This window comes from Malaclemys terrapin, chromosome 10 (assembly GCF_027887155.1).
Source record: "Malaclemys terrapin pileata isolate rMalTer1 chromosome 10, rMalTer1.hap1, whole genome shotgun sequence".
NCBI classification, from domain to species: Eukaryota; Metazoa; Chordata; order Testudines; family Emydidae; genus Malaclemys; species Malaclemys terrapin.
In genome coordinates this window covers 36,003,255-36,025,577 of record NC_071514.1, presented here as the reverse complement: position 1 = coordinate 36,025,577, position 22,323 = coordinate 36,003,255, and the positions used below count along the sequence as shown (strand labels likewise).

General features: G+C 42.3%; 1 protein-coding gene across 5 annotated transcripts in view; it reads left to right on the top strand.

The window, feature by feature from the left end:
* Positions 1–22,323, top strand: part of SCAPER (S-phase cyclin A associated protein in the ER) — a 379,512-nt gene that overhangs the window by 313,500 nt on the left and 43,689 nt on the right. For all 5 annotated transcript variants that reach the window (XM_054041167.1, XM_054041165.1, XM_054041164.1 and 2 more), the window contains one exon: positions 21,825–22,062. In XM_054041167.1, the coding sequence (XP_053897142.1) occupies positions 21,825–22,062 (238 nt within the window). The remainder of the gene's footprint in view (positions 1–21,824; positions 22,063–22,323) is intronic.

Sequence of the window (22,323 nt, the reverse complement as noted above, 5' to 3'; positions counted from 1 at the left end):
GTTGAGCTCTTAAACTTGGTATAGTACAATAACACCAATATACAATGCATGACCTACTGCCACAGAAGCAACCTCTGTGAGTAATTCACAAACACTACTTAGATTCAGGGTAAGTGATGACAGGACTTCAACAGCATAACCTACAAAATACTGCTGTAAATACTGAAGTACCATCTTGATAAACATGAATGAGCATGAACAAGAAGCACACATAAAAGTAGGATAACCTGTCTAAATTAATTTCAGATTATTATTGGAAAAATGAATAAATACTACCAGTCCTATGACACTGGAGTGTTGAGAGGTTTTGACAATAGAGATATTAATGTAAAAAGATCTTATAATTGGTGCAAGAGTGACATAAAAGAACTGTAACGTGAAAGACAGAAGCTTCCATATAAAGACCACAATAATTATTTCCCCCCCAGTGCATATAGTTAATTCCCACTACTGCTAATGGAAATTGTGTGTTTACCAAGGGAAGAATATATTTCTTTATTAAACACAGTAGGTCAAAAGACAAGACATGAATAGCTGAAGTTGTAGAAAATCCAGTGTACCTTACTCGCTGAAGAAATAAAGAGCAGTTCATCTAGGAAAACATATGACCCCTTAATGCAGCCAAGTTCAAGGGTATCTGTTATAATCTGCTGTGAAACTGTCGGTTGCACAAGTTTAATCTTCCCTGGAACTATTTTAACTTAATAAGATTGCAAATATTTGGGGAAGAGCAGCCTATGTGGCTTCTACCCACAACAGGGACAGTTCAATAGGTTGATAGGCATGGTCTGTTGAAGTAAAAACTAGACTGAGCAAGGGACTTCATCTTTCTAATCTCAAGCTCTGGCACTGACTTCCTCTGCAGTCTTCCTGAAGTCAGTTAACCTTTCTGCCTTGGTCTCTCCATCTGTAACATGAGGGTACTAAAACCTACTTTCCTACTTATCTACCTCACAAGAACATTTTGAAAAACCCAGACATTTACCCAATTACCAGAATGCATGCAAACCCTGCAATGACTGAGGGCTTATTTGAACAATGTTTCTTGAAACACCTTCTTAAATGTGATAGACAATGTAGAGGTCGCAGCCAAGCATGTGAGTTCCAGTTCTACATCAGGAGCCTGGTGGCAACCCAATGATTCTCCTTCTCTCTTTTAAATAAATATAAATCATGTCCCTCAGTGTCCGACACTAGTGCCGATGGGACACCTAGACCTGATCAGTTGTGGGCAAGTTGTCACTACAGTGACAATAAATAGAGAAAAATCTTAAATAATTTAAGAATCTGAACAGGCGATGTTAACTGAAATGTGTGATTCATATATAGTAGAAGTTCAACTTTGGGACATAAGAACAAAGATTACAGATTGTATTCCCATGGTAGACATTGTACAGTTAGATATAATTAAGGACATTCTCACTAATTTAGTAACATAAATTTGAGTAGTCTTAATTTTATCACCATAAAAGTTTAGTTATTGAAATGAAGGACTCCATTCTCAACATATGCTATAAACATCCATTATAATGAAAGGGGGATTCTTTTTTCATTTATTGGCAGGGTTTTAAAAATGACTTAACTTTGAAATTGATCTTACCTTTCAAATGTTAATATTTTGATACTGGCTAATAAATGTTTGATTGATATTTTTTAATTTAAGTTTTGCAGTGGATGAGATATCATAGTTTCCAAAACATCCTGTGATACATATAAAAGATCAGCTGTTGAAAACATTAATAATCATCTCAAATGTGAGTCTTTTTTCTGATAATTAGGTACTATGGCTTGATCTCTTACACCAGCTGTTCTCAACCAGGGGTCCGAAACCCCTTGGGGATCTGTGAGTAGGTTTCAGGGGCTCTGATAGCATTAGACTCACTGAGGGCTAGGGCAGAAAGCTAAAGCCCCACTGTCCAGAGCCCTGCCAACTGGACCTCAAGCTGAAGACTGAGTAGCTTAGCTTCACAAGGCCCCTGTGGCGTGGGGCCCTGGGCAATTGCCCTGCTTGCTATCCCCTAATGCCAGGCTGGCTTTTACATGCAGAAAAACAGTTGTTGTGGCACATGTGGGCCGGGGAGCTTTTGTAGCATCTTAGGGGGGCCACAGAAAGAAAAAGGTTGAGGACCCCTGTCCAGGGCCGGCTTTAAGCCGATTCAGCCGATTCGGCTGAATTGGGCCCCGCGCCTAAGAGGGCCCCGCAGCCCTCCACTCTGCCCCCAGCTCACTTCCCCCTCCTCCCCTCCCCTGAACGCTCCGCCCCCTGTTCCTCCCCCTCTCCTGCTTCCCGCGAATCAGATGTTCGCGGGAAGTCTGAAAAGGGGCAGGCCGCGGCAGCAACAGATAAGGGGGGGGCGCGAGGAGGGCTCCTGGGAGGCATGGCGCGGCCCAGTCCAGCCCTGGCCGAGCGGCTCCAGCGGCTCTGGCTCCAGCCCGGCACGGGACAGCGGCCCCAGTTCCAGCCGAGCACCCCCAGCACGGCCCCATGGCTCCGGCCAAGCACCCCTGGCCCCGGCTCGGGCCCCGGGGCGCCGGCCCGGCCCCGGCCCGAACGCCTCTGGCTCAGGCCCCAGCGGCTCTGGCTCAGGCCCCGGCCCCGGCGGCTCAGGCCCAGGCCCCGGCCCCAGCGGCTCTGGCTCAGGCCCCGGGGCGCCGGCCCCGGCCCCGGCCCCAGCCGAGCGGTGCCGGCCGAGCACCCCCGGCCCGGCTCGGGCCGTGGGGCGCTGGCCTGAGCAGCCCCGGCTCTGGCTCGGGCCCTGGCGCGCCGGCTCGGCCCCGGCCCAAGCGACTCCGGCCTGGCCTCAGCCCCAGCGGCTCCGGCCCAGACCCAAACCCCGCGACCCCAGCCCGAGTGGGGCCCGATTCCTGGGGGCGGGGCTTGCTGCTCTTGCTAAGGCCGGCCCTGCCCCTGTCTTACACCAAAGAAATCAATGGGAATGGGTTGGGAACTTCCTACCTGAGAGACCGCAGCTGTTCTCATGTCATACTATAGGTACATCTACTCTACACTGCATGTTTTTTCCATCGTGTGTAGAGTACATACACAAGTAGCCCCTGAAGCAAGGGCATAAATAGCAGTGTAAACAATGAGGCATGGCTTAGGCAAATATAATGCAGATATGCCTGAAGGGTGTGGATATGTACCCGAGTACATACCCTACACAGCTCTCTATTCACTCAAGCCATTCCTCCCTGTCTACACTGCTGTTTTTAACTATGTAGTGTCTCCAGGGCCGGCTCCAGGCACCAGGCACCCAAGCACATGCTTGGGGCGGCACCTGGTAAGGGGCAGCGGGGGGGCAGCGCGGGGCACAGCGCTGGTGGGGGGTGTTCCGGCGGCGCTTGGCGGGGGGGCGGGCTCCGGGGGGCGGCGCGTTTTTTTGCTGCTTGGGGCAGCAAAAAAGTTAGAGCCGGCCCTGAGTGTCCCATTGCTTCCCTGCAGTGGGAGCCTTTCCCTGCTGCAGGAAGAGACTCTGGCAGGGGTCAGTTGTGTACTTCAGGACCATGGAGCTTTGATCCTGTATCAGATCATGGGTCACTTGACCTGTCACTGTATACAAATGCAAAAAATGCTTAACCTTTATATGAGGTTAAAATGTCTCACATTCAAGTAGCAATGCCAAATAGAATATAAAATAATCATATGAACAAGGGTTATTGAAATCACATGCTAATTTTGAGCCATAACTTAGTGTGTGGACTAAAACCAGCATAATAATATACAGTATTTGTAATGAGATCAGGCATGGAAAGGTTCAGGTTAATATGAATTTTTTTCCAGAAAGTTTTGACTATATCCAAGCAGGTTTTTATCGTGGCCCTTATTATGCAACCTTATATAGCTATAACTATAGCATTCATAGTAGTAAACATTATTACAAATTCAGGGTTTTAAACTATTCTATTATATTTGTAATATATGGTACATAATACACATAATAGTTGAATATTTATTTATTTAATATATATTATCAATATTGGAGTCATTTTAGATTGGTTAGCTGTCATCAGTCCACTAATCAAGTAGCAGAATGGTACTTCAGAAAGGTTTGCAGTGGTCCACAGAGTGCCAGCAAAGTCTCTTCCAGTTGCGGTACCATTTAAATTACTTAAATTACCAAGGAAGCTCCAGATTCAATTGTGTATATTGTATACCAGTGTCTGAGGCCAGGCGGGGTCTCTGAATGTAAATATGGGCTGTCTGTTATGAGCTGCCTTTTGGACAGATGTTTTTTTCATACTCCTATTCATAGGCACTAACTTTTCCCAGAGCTGGTAGGTGCTCGTCTCCAGCCATGTCCCGACTCCACCCCTGCCCTGCCCCCACTCCAATCCTTCCCCAAAGTCCCCACCCCATTTCTTCCCCTTCCCTGCCTCTATTGGACTCCTTCCCCAAATCCCTGCCCTGGCCCAGCCTCTTCCTGGAACGCGCTGCATACCCCATCCTTCCCCCTCCCTCCCAGCGCTTGCCACCGCGAGCACTGAGAGGAGAAGCGGGGACATGGCATGCTCAGGGGAGGAGGTGAAGCAGAGGTGAGCTGGGCAGGGAGCTTCCAGTGGGTGCCCATCCCAGATTTTAAAGCAATAGTTTCTTTTTCCCCCTGCTGTATTGAACAGTCCTACATAAAATACAGCAGTTTTGTTTTCTTGGTAAATCAGACATTGTGCATTGATGCTATGTGATCTTAAGATCAGTTTATCTTATTCTTGGAAGTTGAAAAGCAACTATTGATCAATCCTTTCAATAGTTAATGGCTATAGTAATTATAATTATAAAATACAAGATTTAATATATACTGGATGAAATTGTAAACCTAGGTGCCTAAAGTTAGGCACCTAAATCCATATTTAGGTGTGTAAAGAAAGGTGCTAAGCACCTGAAGCTCCCTTTGTCTTCAGTGGGGTTTGGTAATGCTCAGACTTTTGAAAAATAGGCTATTTATATTTGGTGTCGAAAGATTTAGGAGCCTACCTCAAGGCATTTGAGACTGAAAATTTTGGCTATTGTAATTATTATCTAGTAGTTAACCTTGCTTTCCTCATTGCTCCAGCTACCCTTAAGCAAAGTTGAAAGCCAAGTTAGTTTTAAAAACCTGAAACAAAAGCAATTATTAAATATTCTTCTTTTTACCGAGTAACAGCTTTATTTTTATATAAATCTTTTCTTGGGGAACCAAGCAATGTGTGCCCCTCTTGGAGGGCTTAACAATGTTCACTGATAGTGGCCCTGCTTCCCAATACTTATTGTAATTGTAGGAGTAAAGGTGTATTTTTAGGCCTTGAATCCTGCACTGCACGGGTGTGACATGTTGTGCATGTAAATACAAGACAGAAAATGATGAAAAGGGCAGGGAGCACAGGGAAACCTGATCCTCCATTAATAACAACATTACTGTGCCTCCTCAACTTACTCCTTCCTAGTAGCAGGAGTGAGACCTAAGAAGGAAAACATGGAGCCAAGTTCTTCATCAACACGCCAAGAATCACGCTTATGTCTATTTCTCTTCAGATGTGCCCATTCTTCACATGTTCCCTACCCCTTTTTTTAACCTGAGTACATGTGAGTAAGATTGAGTACACAAGAAGTTTAGCTGTAGCTCTGTGCAGAAGACTATGGCTAACGCTTAAGCTCACTTGTCACCATCAGTAGCCTCTGCTTACATTCATACTGAAATGTAACAATTCACCATACCATGCCATTCACTGCATAAGGACTTGCAAGATCAAGGCCTGTGTTAAAAATAAATGAAAAATCAGCTAGCCAAAGACATAATTTCTATGAACCCTGAATAAAGAACTGTATAACTGATACAAAGGGGAGGAAGGAAATTCTTCAGCTGAAGTACATCATAAGGGCTAGTTGTATCCAAATCTTGTTCTCATTAAGGACCGTAAAATAAACTAACAATAACACAGACCCAGTGATAAAACTTGGTTCTCCATAAGGAGAATATTGCAAATAAAATCCTCTCAAATCATCAAGCTTCTTGGAGCATCAGTTTACAGAGTATATTTGTCATTGCTTGATGCGAGAACTATTTACAAGCTCCCTTGCTAATGTAATGTGAAAATAGAGTGTGACATCAATACAGAAGCTATGTTGTTGCTACTGAATGTTATCTCAAAACAGAACTGGACAGCGTGTAAATCCTTGTCAGTGGCTAATGAATCTAGACTATGAATTACAAGCTATAACAGTGGTATACAGAAATATACAGGGTTTTGTCCAGGAAAATAGCAAATGTCAGATCACAGAAATACAAGGGAAGTAGGCTGGTTTTTCTGTTTTATTACAGTAATTAAGATAATGCCTATTTTGGCTGCTGAATGGCAAATTGGATGAAAGCAGCTTGCTAGAGTACTGATTGTCCTACTCTCCATTGCCAAGACACAGCAGATTCAGCAAGTACTGTAAACTACATGCAAGTAACTAACACTTACTTAGAAGTGAAGAAACTAAAAGGGTTTATGACTGTACATACCATACAATGAAGTGAGGCCTATATTAATTATAATAGGTATAAAAGCTTTATGTGCTTTTTTTTTCCCCCTCCTAATTTTTACAGTGTTGTTGAGCTGTAAATCCTAGCATGAAAAGACAGGTGATGTCCTCACAGACTTTTTTGAAAGTTATTTCTTCATTTGACTACTGTTATTAACCGTGTGTTTGTATGCAAACATTAAAATGTATCCCTCACAAAGACTCATGATTGCTTTTTAGATCAGTTCATATTTTTAAATATAAACAATTTTCTCTCATAAATAAAACCTTGCAGAAATTGTTCTTTTATACTGTTTGTGCTACAGAGCAACAATATTGAAAGTATTGTTATATAAATGGTATATTCTCTAATAATAATTCCTATAATCTTGCTGTAGCTAAATTTCTCAGTATTGACAAATAATTTGTTTCAAGCGATACGTTAACCTGTAAATGAGCTATCATGAGATCAGTATAAGCAGTATGCTGTATGAACATAATTAATATTTTTACATTAGTACTTATTATTTTTATAAGCTTCTCTACCAGTAACCCAAATTCTGTGGCCATTCATGGGTCCCCTTATGGCAGAGCTTGAACTGTAATGCATACCAGATTTTCATAACAGTAGTGCAGACTCCCTGGCTTTTCTTAAATTAAAAAAAAAAACACCCACCATCTTAGGAGCTGTTGCTGCAATTCAAATACTCACCTGTTTTTTCATGCTAACGATAGCTAAGAGATTTGCCCTTAATGATTATATTCTGATAGCCACACTTCCAGACCCATATAAGGAGTGAACCTCCTTTAAACAGGGTATTCAAAGAGAATGGTACAAGGCCAAAACCAGAGAGAGAAAACAAGCAAAATAAAAGTACCTTTTTCCACAAGTATGGGACTACTGTACTTGTAGAAAAAGGAGCTCTTCAGTGTGAGGTTGAAAATCTAAATCTGGCCCTTTGTATGGGAACTGACACATAGTTACTTGCATTTTCATTTCTGAACTTCAGCAACAGTTTTATTCAGAACTTTAATTTTAACTAGTTGTGTACGGTGTACAATGTTAAATTTTCAAAATTTGATATTGATGACTGATACCATTGGTGCGAAAAGATGCTAATGACTTGCACAAATAACCCTTCCTCAAAGAGGCTGTGCTTGTTTGCAGAACCCTTATTTTCTGGTGTTTCGTTGTTGTATTTACAGACTTCAAACCTAAAACACCTATGGCAAAATTGTACATTTTGCCCATGTGCTTTTTAAAACTTTAATCTGTTGGTTGACAGTTACCACTGAGTTTGCTGTTAGACTTCTCAACATTTGAAACAGAATCAAAAGATTTTTGAAAACCTCTTATATGTAAAGTTTCAGAGTAACAGCCGTGTTAGTCTGTATCCGCAAAAAGTTAGTCTCTAAGGTGCCACAAGTACTCCTGTTCTTCTTATATGTAAGAGATTCACTGTTTTACTAAGTTGAACAAAATCACTCAAAGCAACATATACAAAAGTTCATATTTTATTTTCCTTCATTGCATATACATTTTTTTCACTTTAAAGCCCACAACTGGTATGAATAAGGTCTTTTACTTTTTTATTGTAAACATTTAGGCTTAAAGTGATTATAACTGACAGTTAAAACCAACAGGAGCCAGTGGCCTGTTCATGTACAAATTATCTGTAATACAGGCAAAATCAAAAGTAAACATTTCCAAGAGTTCCTTCAGTTCCACATTAGTTTTTTACAAGCTAAACACAGCAGACAGAGGGGTTTTTTTTCACGGTTATGTCCTGTGGTGTAGTTGCAAAATGTGCAGTCTTCTTTATGAAAAAATAATGCTTGTGTTTTTGAACCACTTCTACATCTGATTTCTTTTAACATATATTTCTGATTGATTCACTGTTCCATGGTGGTACAAAATTGCAAAAGAATTGTATCCAGCTAAATAAGCTTTATCATATGGATTTGTTTAGCACTATTAATGGGTTGGGAGATTAGAATAAGTTAACATTAACCTCAGGTAAAATTGATCAATCTTTTCATTACAAATAGTTGCAAAAATTGCTCTGAGGTATTCAATATTAGGTTATATTTTGGGTGATGAATAGTTTTCAGCTAATTATTCTTCCATTTTATATCACTGAAAACCCTAAGATTTATCATTAAAATTAAGAAATGCTAATTGACGAAAGCAGGTATGCTATACTTTGATATGAAGGGAAAGAGAAGTATTTTAGTGACTTGAGTGTTATGAGTAACTATATAGTCTATTGCAGAATAACTAATTGGGCAACAAAAATAGAATTTTAAAGGCAAGGAGTTTCTAGGGAGCTCACTGCCCGAGAAAGAAAAGTTTTAAAAATCTTCATGTAGACCGTCTGTGTTAAATCATGTCTTTCCACATGAAAGTCAGGAAAGGCCACAAGCTCCCCCTCCATTGTGTGAGCAGAAGGCATGGCCATCTCAATCCAGGAGTGTCCTAAAAGCTGTTAGAATTAGCATTCCCTCCAGTTGGTTCCTCGTCTGCACCTGGGATGGCCTCTTCCCCCACAAGGGGATGGAAGTTGTGAAGCAAAAATCTGCATAAGATAATAATGCTGCAGATTTGAAATAGGATGATGCTACAAAGAGTAGCTCTCTCCTGACTTCATTCAGCCACACTCACTCAAAAAACACGCAAAGAGCCCCAAAGTGAAGAGTTCATGAAGAAAGATTCCACAATCCAGGGAAGGAGGCGATGTCATATTGGCTGATCGAAGTACTGCCCTCCCCCAAACAAAGTTTGAGCCCTAATAGTAGGTTTTCTACTCCTTTTATCCTCTGCATGAGAAGAAATGGAGGGGATGTTCAACCTGGCAATTAGACTGAAATGTTTGTTTCATTTTTTTTTTTTTATAGCAGATAACAAATCAGCATTTTCAGCCCTTTTTTTTTTTTTTTTTTTGCCTTACTTCAACTTGCCGGTTAGTAAGGCTTTCAATATGATACATTACATTTTGAAAGAATTCAACAGTAGTAGCTTTTTGAAACTCTGTTGCAGTTTGGTTTATGGCATGATTTCTTTAGTGGATTCTTAGGACTCCCAGTTGGTTATTAAAGACAGTCGGTGTTAAACAAACACAGGCCCCGTTTTTGAACCTGTACAATAAACTCAGACACATTAGTCTGTAGTCAAGTCTCTGCAAGTGGCTGACCTCTAACTCTTATGGCTCTAATGGAAGTAGCTGAGTGCCGATTGACAATGGCGAACAGGAGTTTGTGTAACACACAGATGGTACCTGTACGTAAATAGACACAGTTTGCTTCTTTTTGTTTTTAACTGCATTTCATCTGAAGAGCTAGTTGTTTCCTTTCAAAGATTTTATGAGGTGATTGTGCAGCCTTGTGTGTACTTTGCACAAGATAGGTCAGCTATCTATGAGAAGGACTAGGACACTAATATCCTGGTGGTAAAGAAAAAATAATTTGTAATTTAGGCCTATTTTCAATAACATCAGTCATGGGACGGGCTGCAAATAGAAGTGTATTAAAATAAGCTTTGTCCTCTTACAGCAATTTCAGAGAAAATTATTCTTGACACACATGATCTGATCAACTAAGCATCAGTGGTTCTTCTGAACAATCATCATGCAAATTTAAATACCTAAAAGATCATTTATCAAGTTGTACCTGCAGCCCAAATCCTGCCTCCGGTTGCCAGAACAAGTAATTCAGCTGGACATTAGGGAATTCCAATTGGGAGAGAACTACTTGGAGGCCAGAAAGCAGGAGTAGAGCCGATTTGAAGCCACTACTCCAACTTAAGGGCTGGAATAATGTTGATAGTCCTAGCATCTCCCTCTGCTTGCCCCTTCTCTTTACCCCCAAGGAACAGAGAATCTTACAAGCAGTGTATCCACAGGCTGTGCCCCTGCCCAGCACCTACAGCATGATTTCTCTCAGCCACCCGAAGAGCCCACACAGACGTCGTATTTCTGCAGTGTAGAAGATTCACCCCTCTGCTCTAGGTCCTAACATTTCCTCCACTAGAGAAGTACACTAATTCTTCTATGATGGGATCCTTTATGACTCTGGAGGAGAGGGGGAGATTAAGACATGAGAAACTGGGCATTTATTCAAAAATAGCTTGCAAGTCACATTGTGCAATGATATACTGCACACAGACCTATTCTTTTGAATACACTCCCAGAATTCCGAAATTATCACTGCTACAAAACAGTTGTGAACTAGAAAATAACTGTTGATATTGGCAGAAATTTCCCATGCAAGGTGAGCAACTACATTATTCTCCATCTTAGAATTTGATCCAATAGAAAATAAGCTTTAGGAATGCTTTAGCTGTACAGCTGCAGGCGCGAATTTCAGTTCCAAGTGGAAGTACAGTAGCCCTCTCTAACAGCTGCTGAATGCTGCATTAAGAATTTTACATTTAGCCCCTTTCGCAACAGTAGAAGCTTAGACTTCTTGCTGTATAACCATCAGACTTAAGGGAATTACATTGGAAGGCTTACTGAATATGCTGGGTGAGTCCCCTGATATGCTAATGTGGGAGTAGGTTCTTCTTCTTTGAGTAGTATCCTTATAGGTGCTCCACTTCAGGTGCACATGTATCTCTTTAGCCAGTGATCAGAGATTTCTAGCTAGCAGTGTCTGTTCAGCCTTCATGTACGCTATATGCCTCCTCATGGTGGACACCGAGGTTATATAGGGATTCCCAGGCAAACCACTCTCTGTTCCTTCTCTACCACATTGTAGAACACTAGTATGTTCACCTTGAGCTGGGGTGGGCAAACTTTTCGGCCCAAGGGCCACATCTGGGTATGGAAATTGTGTGGCGGGCCATGAATACTCACAAAATTGGGGTTTGGGGTGCAGGCTCTGGCTGGGAGTGCGGGCTCTGTGGTGGGTCCAGAAATGAGGAGTTCAGTGTGCAGGAGGGGGCTCCGGGCTGGGGCAGTGGGTTGGGGTGGGGGGGAGGGCTCCAGCTGTGTGTGTGGGCTCTGGGGTGGGGCTGCGATGAGGGTTTGGGGTGCAGGAGGGGGCTCTGGGCTGGGACCAAGGGGTTTGGAGGGCAGGAGGGGGATCAGGACTGGGGCAAGGGGTTGGGGCATGGGAGGGGGTCAGGGGTGCAGGCTCCAGGCTTTCCTCAAGCAGCTCCCAGAAGCAGCGGCATGTCCCCCCTCCTGCTCTTATGCAGTGACGTGGCCAGGCAATTCTACACACCGCCCCATCCACAGGTGTCGTCCCTGCAGCTCCCATTGGCCGTGGTTCCCGGCCAATGGGAGTGGGGGCAGCGTGTGGAGATCCGCGTAGGAGCCGAAAGGGGGACATGCCACTTCTTCCAGGAGCCACTCGGAGCCACGGTATGTGCAAAGTGGGGCAAGCCCCCGACCTTACTCCCTGACTGGAGCGCCAGAGCAGGACTAGCCCTGGATCCTCAAGGACCAGATTAAAATGTCTGAAGGGCCGGATGTGGCCCCCAGGCCATAGTTTGCCCACCCTTGACCTAGAGCATACTTGGACTTTTGCTTTATCCCCTTTTTCTATCAAAGTTAGTTAGTTTAGGGTTGTTAGTGTTAGAATAGTTGTTAGTTTAGAGGGGAGGACTGATTTCCCTCTCTTTTGCCTTGGGAGACATCCTCTCCTGGCAGACGATGCCTGGCTTACCAGGCTTCAAACATTGCCTCTCTTGCCCGTAGGCTATAGCAGTGAGCAACAGATACTCCAAGTCTGTCCATTGCCTGGGGGAGAGAGTGCCCCATCTCCCAGAGTGCACCTTTTGTTTAACCCTTAAGTCCAGGGCTAAGAAGAACAGGGAAATAAAGCTCAAACTGTTGGCTGTGGAACCTGCAAACACCCTCTGAGCCAGGTCAGGAGATGACCCCCCAACACACATCTGTCCCTGACATATCTAGCACCCCATCAATCTCAGGGCATGCTTCTCCTAAGAAAGGAAAGCCTTTGGAGCACTCTGGGAAGACTACCGAAAAGAGGAGCACAGACTATATCTAAGGAGCCACCTCCAAAAAAGACCAGGTCCCCGTCAAGGTCCTCGGTCTCTGATAGGGATGTAAAAAGTTAACCAGTAAGCATTAGTCTTGCCAGTTAACCTGCCTTAACTGTTAACCGCAGGTCAGCTGGCCCCAGGAGCCCTGCGCCAGCCCCAGCATGAGGTACCCCAGCCGTGCTGGCGGATCCGCCCCAGCCACACCAGCTGGCGGGATCAGCCCCAGCCACTTAATTGGGTAACCATTTAAATTACATATTTTAATCGTTTAAACAGTTAACTTTGTAAACGGTATTTACATCCCTAGTCTCCCAGGATACTGTTGAGGCCACAGACTGTTCCTCCAGTACCGGCAGGCCCAGAAAGACCCGGAGCTCCAAGGAGAGGAAGCACAACTCCAGTAGGATGCCCATGCCCTCCGCTAGTAAGGAGAGTAAACACGAGGTACCATCTTGCTCAGCCCTGTCATCATCACTGAAGTATCTCGTTTAGCCATTGGTACCATTGTACGCCTGAACCCAACAATCGGTACCGATGCAAGCAGCTCAGCCGGGGATGCCTGTATAAGTGGTACCCTTGGTACAGAGAAATCATCGGCACTTGACAAAGCCTGTGGTATGCTCATCGTTACTGGTACCATTGGTTCCAGTCATGGCAACCTCATCTACAGTGTGTGTACCGGGGTTCTTTCTGGTATTGTTTGCATGTGTCTACAGAGCAATGTTTAAAATTATTTTAAAATGTTTATAAATGTAAGTTCAAAAGGTACTAACTTGAGGCATAGATGGGGAAAATGTGAAGGGGGGCAGGAGGTGTGGAGAACGGGGTAGTGGACAGGGAGGGACATGGATTGACAGGAAACGGACTGGTTGTCATGGAACCGTGCTGTTTGGTCTTGAAAGAGTTCTCTTGTGGAGGAGTGAAGAGGAGATATATGGGACTGGGAGAGGCGGTACGCTGGCCAGGCCATGCAGGAGGGAATAAAGGAGAGATTCAGGGGACTAGAAAGCATGGAAGGGTGAAGGGAAATAGAGGAAATATGTAGGGTGGGTGCAGGGACATGAGAAGGGAACACATGTAATATGGGGGGGGCACACAGAAAGAGTAAGGGTTGGGGCCAGATCCTGTGTTGACCTACACTTTGTCTTGTTATTTACACCAGGGCAACATAGATGCTAAATGCTACTAAATCAGAAGGATGACAATTTACATTCACTTTGCATTCATTTTGTGCTGTTTTAAATGGAGAATCTGGGTCAGTATCTTTTATCCCTGTTAAATTTAAAACACGCAACATTTGCTAGATTTTAATCACTTGAAGTTTTGAACATGGAAAAAAAACCTCTCCCCCACTGTGACGTTGCACTCTATATGATTTCATGAAAATATGCTAATGAGTGTAAATATAATGTAACTGGAATATGCTTCATGCAAAAGGTCTCTTGTAAGGTATCATTACAAAGCTTATAGTCTACTGAGTGTGGTCATCATGTTGTATAAATGTATCACTCTTGTATCTGAAACTAGAAATATGAAATATATCTCTGAGGTCCCATTATAGTTATTCAAAGTGTGGACCATTAATGGTGGTTTGGAATCTTGATGGCTCCCGTTAACCAGGACAATTGACTGTAGATGGCTCTGTTTTACCTGTAAGTCTTCCTGTATACCTGTGTGCTGGCAAGTGGGTAATGAAGTCTTACAGTGACGTGTGATCATGTCACCTGAACTGGAATCCATCTTTAACGTGATGTTTTTCCATTTAGAAGGAGGGGTGGGAACCCAGAGAGGGACAAAGGATTCCTGCCTTATGCAAAAGATATATAAGTGGGTGGAACAGAACAATCATGAGAAATCCCCTAACTACCACGTGAGCTGGAACCAGGGCTGTACCAGTGGAAAGGATTGTGCCCAGACTATGAAGGCATCCAGTCTGTAATAGAAGCTTATTGAAACATCTGAGGGTGAGGTTTTATCTGTATTCAGTTTTCTTACTGTATTAGACATAGACTTGCATGTTTTATTTTATTTTGCTTAGTAATTCACTTTGTTCTGTCTGCTATTACTTGGAACCACTTAAATCCTACTTTCTGTATTTAATAAAATTACTCTTTACTTATTAATTAACCCATAGTATGTATTAATACCTGCGGGGGCAAACAGCTGTGCATATCTCTCTATCAGTGTTATAGAGGGCGAACAATTCATGAGTTTACCCTGTGTAAGCTTTATACAGGGTAAAACGGATTTAAATGGGGTTTGGACCCCATTGGGAGTTGGACATCTGAGTGTTAAAGACAGAAACACTTCTGTAAGCTGCTTTCAGTTAAGTCTGCAGCTTTGGGGCATGTGGTTCAGACCCTGGGTCTGTGTTTGAGCAGACCGGCGTGTCTGTCTCAACAAGACAGGGTACTGGAGTCCCAAGCTGGCAGAGAAAGCAGGGGCAAAAGTAGTCTTGGCACATCAGTTGGCAGCCCCAAGGGGGTTTCTGTGATCCAACCTGTCACACCCACCATTCCCTTCCACTGTCCACTCCCCCATATCTCACCCAGGTATAACTGCCCACTCACTCATACCCTTGGGACTTGCTCAAGTATGCAAAGTGGAGAGAAGCTCCACTTTGATGCACGTCATAAGGTCTGGTAGAAGAGATCCCTCCAGTGAACCTCCCACACCAACCTGATTTAAACCTTTGGTGCTTGTTCACAGCCCAAAATTATCACTAAAACAATGTGTTTCAGTAGAATCCAGCTAACATCAGACATTATACTTTCTACACAAAAATTTGACATCTTTAAAAATAACTCAAACATTAGAATATCTGGAAATGAACGTGCAGGGGATCCAACTAGTTCCGCCCACCTCCCAGCCTTATCATCTATCATCACTTACTATCACTGCACCTGACTTCTACTGTCCACCCAAACCTAGCATTGCCCCATAAAATGTGTGAAAATATATGCCAAGGTCAAAGTAACAAACTACTAGAATCGAAAACCCATTTCTTATTCAAAAGCTCCATTTCCAGTATACTATATTATAGCTATGTAATATATATATATCACTGACTTATACTCCAGCCATGCAGAATATGCATTTTATTGTGGATATGCTTAAAGGGACATTATCAAAGTTAGTACATCCTAATTTTAACTTACCTGTAAAGCTGATTGTTATAGCTGGGTATATGCCACTTACTGCAGCTCAGTTGCTTTCTCTCTCTCTCTTCATCATAATATTTCCTATGCACCTTACATATTCTAAGAAAATCTCACCAGGACTGAGTCAATAAAAGTAAAAATAGCATTAGCTAATCTACTGGCTCCCCAGAAGCAAATTTATAATGAACTCCTCTATAGGGAAATAACTGCATGGGGCACTGTTTCTTTATGTCTGGGACCCTGGCTAAGTGTTAATTGTTTGTTTGTTTTCAATATTTTAATGTATATTAATCAGTCATAGAAGGGTAGATATAAAAATAATATATAACTACTAAGATGGATTAATCAGGTATGTTAAATACATATTCTTAAAATCTTAATGAGCGTCCTTTTAAGTTGACATAACAAATTATCATAAGAAACAATCCTATTTCTAAAACCATAATCATATCCTATATATTTTCCAGTAATAATTAAACAAATTGTCTTTGCCAGAGAATTTTAAGAACTCACCATGATTTATTTCTGCTTAATAATACAAAAATTGACCCACATTTTCTTCAGTTACGAGTTCTGCTTTATTATGTTGTCTTGAGTTTGTGCTGTTAATTACATCCAAATCTTGAGATAAGTTTCTTAGAAAAATGAGTAGCAGGTACAGTTCTGTTAATAAGCTCCTTATTTCACTCTCTAATGTGCTTCGAGGTCCCACGAAAGAAAGAGCAGTAAAGGTACAACATATAGGAGTTGATTTCACAAGTAAAGTTATACAGGTATGTTGAAAAATCCCAAACATGAAGACTGGGACATTTGTTACCAATTTGGAGTCACATTTTCTACCCAAGGAACAATAATTTTCTATTATAAACACAAACTCACATTGATACAAGGGTATCCATTTGTAACCTGGTGCTTTCTTATTCACTTTGGTTCTTCACTAGTAAATAATTAAGCAACAGCACAAGCTGGTGGTGACCAAAAGCCTGGCAGTTGTTCAGAGGCACATATGAAATCAGGTGCTGGTTTCAATCCACTTCTTAGCAGATAAATGTCCACATCACAAAAAGCAACAGAGGGTCCTGTGGCACCTTTAAGACTAACAGAAGTATTGGGAGCATAAGCTTTCGTGAGTAAGAACCTCACTTCTTCAGATGCAAGTAATGGAAATCTCCAGAGGCAGGTATAAATCAGTATGGAGATAACAAGGTTAGTTCAATCAGGGAGGGTGAGGTGCAGTTGAGGTGTGAACACCAAGGGAGGAGAAACTGCTTCTGTAGTTGGAAAGCCATTCACAGTCTTTGTTTAATCCTGATCTGATGGTGTCAGATTTGCAAATGAACTGGAGCTCAGCAGTTTCTCTTTGGAGTCTGGTCCTGAAGTTTTTTTGCTGTAAGATGGCTACCTTTACATCTGCTATTGTGTGGCCAGGGAGGTTGAAGTGTTCTCCTACAGGTTTTTATATATTGCCATTCCTGATATCTGACTTGTGTCCATTTATCCTCTTGCGTAGTGACTGTCCAGTTTGGACAATGTACATAGCAGAGGGGCATTGCTGGCATATGATGGCATATATAACATTGGTGGACGTGCAGGTGAATGAGCCGGTGATGTTGTAGCTGATCAGGTTAGGTCCTGTGATGGTGTTGCTGGTGTAGATATGTGGGCAGAGTTGGCATCGAGGTTGTTGCATAGGTTGGTTCCTGAGTTAGAGTTGTTATGGTGTGGTGCGTGGTTGCTGGTGAGAATATGCTTAAGGTTGGCGGGTTGTCTGTGGGCGAGCACTGGCCTGCCTCCCAAGGTCTGTGAAAGTGAGGGATCATTGTCCAGGATGGGTTGTAGACTGATGATGCGTTGGAGAGGTTTAAGCTGAGGACTGTAGGTGATGGCCAGTGGAGTTTTGTTGGTTTGTTTTTTGGGCCTGTCTTGTAGCAGGAGGCTTCTGGGTACATGTCTGGCTCTGTTGATTTGTTTCTTTATTTCCTTGTGTGGGTATCGTAGTTTTGAGAATGCTTGTTGAAGATCTTGTAGGTGTTGGTCTCTGTCTGAGGGGTTGGAGCAGATGCGATTGTACCTCAGTGCTTGGCTGTAGACGATGGATTGTGTGGTGTGACCGGGGTGGAAGCTGGAGGCATGAAGGTAGGCGTAGCGGTTGGTGGGTTTTCGGTATAGGGTGGTGTTAATGTGGCCATCGCTTATTTGTACGGTGGTGTCTAGGAAATGGACCTCCCGTGTAGATTGGTCCAGGCTGAGGTTGACGGTGGGGTGGAAGCTGTTGAAATTGTGGTGACATTTTTGTGAAATTTTTCCAGCGTCTCCTTCCCAGGGGTCCAGATGATGAAGATGTCATCAATGTAGCGTAGGTAGAGAAGGGGCATGAGTGGACGAGAGCTGAGGAAGCGTTGTTCCAGGTCAGCCATAAAAATGTTGGCATATTGTGGGGCCATGCGGGTGCCCATAGCGGTGTCACTGGTCTGGAGATATATATTGTCACCAAATTTGAAATAATTGTGCGTGAGGATAAAGTCACAGAGCTCAGCAATAAGTTGTGCTGTGTCATCATCAGTGATACTGTTCCTGACAGCTTGTATTCCATCTGTGTGTGGGATGTTTGTGTAGACAGCCTCTACATCCATGAAAAAAGCAACAGAGGGTCCTGTGGCACCTTTGAGACTAACAGAAGTACTGGGAGCATAAGCTTTCGTGGGTAAGAACCTCATGGTGGCTAGGATGGTGTTTTCTGGGAGGTCACCAATGCATTGTAGTTTTCTCAGGAAATCTGTGATGTCACGGAGATAGCTGGGAGTGCTGGTGGCGTAGGGTCTGAGTAGGGAGTCCACATATCCAGACAGTCCTTTAGTGAGAGTGCCAATGCCCAAGATGATGGGGCGTCCAGGATTTCCAGGTTTGTGGATCTTAGGTAGTAGATAGAATAACCCCGGTCGGGGCTCTAAGGGTATGATGATTTGTTCCTGTGTTAGTGTAGGGAGTGTCCTGAGTAGATGGTGCAGTTTCTTAGTGTATTCCTCAATGGGATCTGAGGAAAGTGGCCTGTAGAATTTGGTATTGGAGAGTTGTCTGGCAGCCTCCTTCTGGTAGTCAGACCTGTTCATGATGACAACAGCACCTCCTTAATCAGCCTCTTTGATGATAATGTCAGGGTGGTTTCTGAGGCTGTGGATGGCATTGCGTTCTGCACGACTTAGGTTATGAGGCAGGCGATGTTGTTTTTCCACAATTTCTGCCTGTGCATGTCGGCGGAAGCATTCTATGTATAGATCCAGCCTGTCATTTCAACCCTCAGGAGGAGTCCATGTGGAGTTCTTCCTGTGTTGTTGGTGGGAGGGTATCTGTGTATCAGTGCGCTGTTCAGTGTTATCTTGAAAATATTCTTTGAGTCGGAGGCGGCGAAAGTAGGCTTCCAGATCACTGCAGAACTGTATCATGTTTGTGGGGGTGCTGGGGCAAAAAGAGAGTCACCGAGATAGGACAGACTCTTCTGCTGGATTGAGTGTGTAGCTGGATAAATTGACGATATTGCTGGGTGAGTTGGGGTACCCCTGTTGTGGCCCCATGTGGCAGACAACCACAGACAACCTCGCCCACAGACAACCCACCAACCTTAAGCATATTCTCACCAGCAACCACGCACCACACCATAACAACTCTAACTCAGGAACCAACCCATGCAACAAACCTCGATGCCAACTCTACCCACATATCTACACGAGTAACACCATCACAGGACCTAACCAGATCAGCTACATCATCACTGGCTCATTCACCTGCATGTCCACCAATGTTATATATGCCATCATTTGCCAGCAATGCCCCTCTGCTATGTACATTGGCCAAACTGGACAGTCACTACGCAAGAGGATAAATGGACACAAGTCAGATATCAGGAATGGCAATATACAAAAACCTGTAGGAGAACACTTCAACCTCCCTGGCCACACAATAGCAGATGTAAAGGTAACCGTCTTACAGCAAAAAAACTTCAGGACCAGACTCCAAAGAGAAACTGCTGAGCTCCAGTTCATTTGCAAATTTGACACCATCAGATCAGGATTAAACAAAGACTGTGAATGGCTTTCCAACTACAGAAGCAGTTTCTCCTCCCTTGGTGTTCACACCTCAACTGCTAGCAGAGCACCTCACCCTCCCTGATTGAACTAACCTCGTTATCTCCATACTGATTTATACCTGCCTCTGGAGATTTCCATTACTTGCATCTGAAGAAGTGAGGTTCTTACCCACGAAAGCTTATGCTCCCAATACTTCTGTTAGTCTTAAAGGTGCCACAGGACCCTCTGTTGCTTTTTACAGATTCAGACTAACACGGCTACTCCCCTGATACTTGACACATCACAAAAACTAATCTTCGATATTATTATGTGACACTCCTGTTGGCATCCTCCTAAAGTCAAAGGAATCACAATACCAGATCAGACCAGGGAAGTTCCTAACAGTGAGTACATTGTTATCCATATAAATAACTATTCCTTTTTTAATCTTTCTGAGGTCTTGTATATCTTGTGGCAGTGAGTTCCATGGTTGACTATCTGTTGTATCAAAATGTATTTCTTTTTATAAATTTTAATTGAAATTTCTTGACTTTCATTTTCATTTTTCTTTTATGAGAAAGGGTAAATAAATGTACCCTTACCCAATTTACCTTTTCTATATCATTCATTATTTTATATATATCTTGTATGTCCTCTCTTATTTGTAAACTTACTAGTATTTTCAATCTCTTTTAATATTGAAGTCTCCCATGTGTCTATCATTTTAGATCCCCATCTATGTATCCCCTCTGTTTGATCCTTTTTTTTTTTTTTTATGGGAATTGACCACAGTATCTGAGGTGAAGAACTGCTATTAATTTTTGTAATGACATAATACTTTAATACTATTTTTATTAAATCCTAGCACTGGATTGTTGTTTTGACTGCCACTGCACATTAAGCAGAGGTTTTCACTGAACTCTCTCAGTGTAAGGTTCAGTACTTTTCCTTAGGGGTTAAATTTAGAATTTTGCAGCACGTATGATTTGTTCAAATAATCTCTTCCAATATGCATTACCTTATATTTGTCAGTGTTTAATTGCATCCAGCGTCCTGCTGTCCATTAGGTCTCTTCTGGAGTTTTCATAGTCTTCTCTAATAATGACTGTCCTCAATACATTTGTTTCACCTGCAGATTTTATCACTTCACTGTTACACCCTCTTTTCCACAGTATTAAGTATGTGAAACAATACCAGTTCTGAGATAGATCAGTGAGAAAACTCACTGTTAACCATTTGCCCTATTGAAAATTGACCATTTACTCCTACTCTCTGTTTTCTCTTTCTTTGTAATTGCAGAACTTTCCCCCCAAGACTATTTAGTTTCCTCAGTAGACTCTTATGGGGGGCTATGTTTAAGGCTTTTTAAAAGTTCAGATTAATTAAATCTGTCAGTTTTCTTTTAACCATAGATTTTTGCATCCACAAGAGATTCTGGTAGATTGAAGAAGCATGGTTTTCCTTTACACAAGTTGTACTAGTTTATCCTTTTTCCTTAGGTTTTGTTACCTGCAGTCTTCTAATATAATAGCTGATTTTAATAAGAGGCTGCATATTTTTGTTTGCAGCTCACCCATTTCATTCTTAAATTCCTTCAGGACTCTCCGATGAATATCATCTGGTCCTGGTATCTTGTTGCTATTTAATATATCAATTTGTTCCAGCCATCATCTCTTTGTCAGTTAAGGTGGTGATGGTCCCAAGGGAGTTCCTCTGCCAGCCATTGTCATAAAGAAACTGACCTGGAGCCCAGGGATGTAGGCTAAATATATGTATGAGAGGTGTGCAAGGAGCTACTATGATCAAAGTGGTCATAACTTTCATGCTATGGAGTTCCTGTCTGGTATCACACTGGTAAGAACCTAGGAGTGGAATTAGAGATCAATATCTTTGGAGAAAGATACTTAAAGATAGGTGTATAATTATAGAGACTTTATATATAAATTAGGGTATATTGTCAAACATTTTGTGGAAATACTATGGTTTTCTGACATCATATAGACATCAGATTTTTTCATGTTTAACTGTTTGCTTGTTTTCTTCCATTTGAGACATTAAAAATGTTAGCTCTTGTGGTAGTTTTCGTTTTAAACAGTTTAATGTTTCTTTGGTAGGTCTTGGCCCATATTTGACAATACACGTCAGGATCCCACAGGGCTAACTGCAGTTCTTCGGACTACAGATCTAGTTGGAGTCTTGCATATGCTGTACTGTATTCTTTTCCATGGCACAATCTCAGATCCAAACATGGCAAGTCCTAAAGAGAGTTATACAGAGAACACGATCCAGGTTGCTATTCAGAGTTTACGCTTCTTCAATAGCTTTGCAGTTCTTGATCTGCCAGCTTTTCAGGTAACAATTTTTGCTTTTTTAACTTATGCTTAAAATTAGAACATATATTGTTGTGTACATTTTCTTTTAATTTAGCCAAATGCATATAGTTGTATTTAAAATTAACTTGAGGAAGAGTCACAAATGAAATAAATACTCTTTGATCTTATTTCTGCATGCATAGAATTGCTATTTGCTAATGTTATTTCCATTGTCTAACTATGGGAAATAATAAATGCAATCTATTTTTTTATTATAAGGCAGACATACAGAACACACAAA